This window comes from Musca autumnalis, unplaced genomic scaffold (assembly GCF_047663935.1).
Source record: "Musca autumnalis isolate F117 unplaced genomic scaffold, ASM4766393v1 scaffold_4, whole genome shotgun sequence".
NCBI classification, from domain to species: Eukaryota; Metazoa; Arthropoda; class Insecta; order Diptera; family Muscidae; genus Musca; species Musca autumnalis.
Window position 1 is genome coordinate 38,578,486 of NW_027411977.1, and position 3,997 is coordinate 38,582,482.

A 3,997-nucleotide genomic window follows, 5' to 3' on the forward strand; every position below is an offset into this window, starting at 1 on the left:
GTCTCTGTCAGGTATTGACATTTCACACAAGGCTACTTCACTAGTTTCAGGTATACGGTCCGATACTACCTGATTTATAGATTCACCCGTTGTGACCTTAAATACACCTTCAATACACTTAGTCCAACGCTTTTCTAGCAATTCTATCCCTTGATTAAAATAGTTTTCCTCAAGGTCTTCAAAATAGTGGTTTACAATTGTAATTGCATCTTCATTTGAGGTAAAACGCTTACCAGCAAGGAATTTTTTTAGATTTGGGAACAAGTAAAATTCACTGGGAGCTAAATCAGGAGAATAAGGTGGGTGGTCAAGCAACTCGTACTTTAATTCGTTGATTTTAGCCATTGTTAAAACACTCTTGTGCGCTGGTGCGTTGTCTTGATGAAAAATTATTTTTTTGTGTTGTAAGCCAGGACGTTTTTCTCTAATTTGTACATTTAATTGATCCAAAAGGTTGCAATAGTACTCTGAATTTATTGTTTTACCCTTTTGCAGATAGTCAATCAATAAAATACCTTTGAAGTCCCAAAAACCGTTGCCATAAACTTACCAGCCGATTGAATTGTTTTTGTTTTCTTTGGGGCACTTCCTCCAGCTTCAGTCCATTGTTTGGATTGTTTTTTTTTTTTTGTCTCTAGAGTATAGTGGTGGATACATGTCTCATCAACAGTTATGAAACGACGCTTAAAATCCATTTTATTTCGCTTAAAACGATCCAAACAAGCTTGAGAAATGTCCATTCTTATACGTTTTTGATCGTTTGTTAACAAATGCGGCACCCAACTTGCAGAAAGCTTTTTCATCTGTAGTTCTTCATGCTAAATTAAATGGACTCGATCATTTGAGATGTCCATGATATTAGCAAATTCACGTACGACCACTTTAAATTCAGCAACCAAATTTTTTACTGTTGCATATGAAGGAGCACTTTCACCTAACACATTCACCATATCATTATGAATTTATTTTTTATGTAAATATTTAATGACAGCAAGAATTTCTAATTTTTCCATTGTAAAAAATTGCGGATGCGCCTTTTTTGAACACCTGTTTCTATACGAAGGAGTTACCAGATCGAAACAAAATTTAACATGTGTTCATACCAGAGATGGAAGTTTCCAAAACACTTAACTTTTTCAGTTTATACCGCGCTTTTTGTGCTAGGCTAAGAAGTTTCCGAACCACCCTCGTACTTATCCCGGACACTGTTTACACAGGAATAAAAGACATAGTGGAAAACTCTTTTGCTGAGGTGGACAGACTGAGAAATACCAAATTACAAAGTACACAATTCTTGATTTGTTTTGACAACGTCTGATTTAGTTGATGTCTGATTAAATGGCTATGCACCCAGAATTACAACATCCACAGTGAAGTGATTTCCAATGAAAAATTAGGTAGTGGTCAAAAGTCGTATGACGAAGCCTGTATGTATGAACGTTTGTTTGAAGTGCCTGGAATATGTTGTAATCGATTTGTGTGTCAGTTGGCATTGTTTGTACTCTTGTTATGCCATTGTGAAACTCACCTATGGAACATAGCTATGTGGCTAAGCGATATACCACCAACGTCATTGCCACCTAAATTCTAAACCACCAATTGTCAATTTTCTGGTCACTCATATTAAAGACGCCAAACTGAACCAACACACCACCAACAACAAGAACAGCTACAATAATAAAGCATTAAGCAAATCTAGGAAACAATACAACAAACAACAAATTGTATTAACTTGATTATAAAGTGTCTGCTAAGCGTTCGGACCCATTTGAGAAGGCCAGCCGGGCGGTAATGTTGCTTTATGAGTTGGGATTTTGTTAATGTTGTGGTTGTTGTTGTTTTTTGTTTGGTTGACTATGTTTCTATTCTCATATTTGCAAACAATTTTCGCCAACCAATTGTTGCTCGCGTTTTTTTACTTTGTTTTTCTCGCCATTGCTGCCGCCACCTCCGTCGTTATGGTTTGTGTTCAACTCATTTGTATGGCTTTAGATCAACAGCGACCGCCACTGCTGCGGCGGCAACTGCTGATTTGGGGAATTTTGTACAAGCATTTGAGGAAATAAGCCAAGTTTTAGTATATAAATGGTTGCATAAACCTAGATTAAAACATAAACAATTCAGACTTCCAAACAGTCTAACAGCAACACAGACCTCTTTGTCACTTCATTGTTCTTTCTCTACTACAAATTAACACAAGGATAATCAAAATGTTCAAATTGGTAAGCAGAAAGGATACAAATTACAATGGATATGAGTAATTGCAATTCGCTTTTTTTCAGGTGGTGTTGTCTGCTCTTTTGGTCGTAGCTGCTGCTCGTCCCGGTTACTTGGCTGGTCATGGTCCTGTTTTAGTGGCTGGTCCTACCGCTGTCATCCATGAGCCTGCCTATGCCAAAGTTGGTGCCATTGTAAAGTCCATACCCACAGCTGTGTCTCATCAATCCATTAGCCAAGTCCATAGCTCAGCCCATGTTGTGCAACCCATTGTGGCTCCCGTCATTAAAACCACATATGCTGCAGCTCCCCTAGCCTTGCATGCCAGTTATCATGCTCCCGTTTTGCCTTTGGCCCATGGTTATGCTCATCCCTGGTAAACAAGGACGATGTTAGGCCGATGTTTGCATTCACACACACAGTCGTATAGTTGTATGGATTTCTGTTATATCCATAACTCAAAATTTATTTGCCCACTTTGGCTTACGCTGGCCGCCGGCCTGCCTGCCCTAGTTGTAACCCGGATTTGAGCAGTTGGACATCATGTTTGTTATTACAGCATACACACATTGATTATTTTCTGTTTCTCACAAGCTATTTCACTGCTATTTTCAAAACCAATCATTGCCATAACTTAATGTTCATTTGTCATATTTTATTGTACATTGTAGTACATTGAAGTACATGTATTGTACATTGTTGTCATTTTATTGTACTTCCCCATAATTTTCCCCTCTTCTCAATGAATGTACGTTTGTTCTTCAAAATATTTCGCAACAAAATTTTATATTTGTAATAGGATTTTTTTTGACTGATAATAATGTTTTTTGTAAAGAAATAAAGATCAAAATGATTTGTAAAAAATAAAATATATGATTATTTATTGAAATAGAATAATAGATTGGTATACAAATAGCACTCAAAGCTACAGGCCGGGAACAATCCTGTACACGGAGAAAAAAGCGCCTCTCTAACATATGTCCCAAACATATATTGCAGCAAACATATATTTGTTTGCAATCAGTAACAAACATAACATATGCTTGGGTCCTGCAAACAAATATATGTTTGGGGGCAAACAAATTATATGTTTGTGTGCAAACAAATACAAATCCAAAAGCCACAAAAAAAAAACAAAAAAATGCAGCAGTGGGCGCTTTCTGAGAGCAAGGGAGCGTAAATTTCAATGTGAAACACATTGAAATGTATGCTCACTTGCTCTCAGTAAGCCCTCGCTGGCTGTCTCAAACATATACACACATTTATAAATGGTGGTGGTTTATTGAAAGGCATAGAAAAAAAGCAAAAGCAACAACAGAGACATAGGTACATAAAAATTCCAAAGAAATACATAACAGACTTTAATAAAAGAAAAACTGAATGAAACAATTTATAAAAAGTCGAACTTATAAAAAGAAAAAAATATATAGAAACATCGTTGGACGCTTCTTCTTAGTTGTGAAATAAAACACATTTTCCTCAAAGTTCAAATCTTCAGTGGGAAATCGGCATCTGGAGGATTTTCACTGCTACAACATATTTTTAGTCCCATTGCGATAGGACTTGCGGTTTCAAAGCCAAATCGTGAAAATCTAAAACACCTCCAAAAATATGAACTTTGAACGCGACTTATTTAAAAAGCGCTCCGCTGTATTTTTTTCCAATTTATCTCATCAATGAACATTGCAATTTCATTACAATGACCATTATATTTCAAAACCTGTCCACAAATGTCAAATTGAAGCAAATTTAGACAGAAAATGTAGAGACATACTTCGGA

The 3,997-nt window shown here is 36.5% G+C and overlaps 1 protein-coding gene across 1 annotated transcript; it reads left to right on the forward strand.

Annotated features, from left to right (window-relative positions):
* The first annotated feature begins 1,301 nt into the window (after positions 1-1,301).
* LOC141402124 (uncharacterized) lies at positions 1,302-3,086 on the forward strand. Its single transcript, XM_073982836.1, has 2 exons — positions 1,302-2,222; positions 2,283-3,086. Exons 1-2 carry the CDS (start codon positions 2,211-2,213, stop codon positions 2,595-2,597), a joined length of 327 nt encoding a protein of 108 aa, XP_073838937.1. The 5' UTR covers positions 1,302-2,210; the 3' UTR covers positions 2,598-3,086.
* Positions 3,087-3,997: the final 911 nt, after the last annotated feature.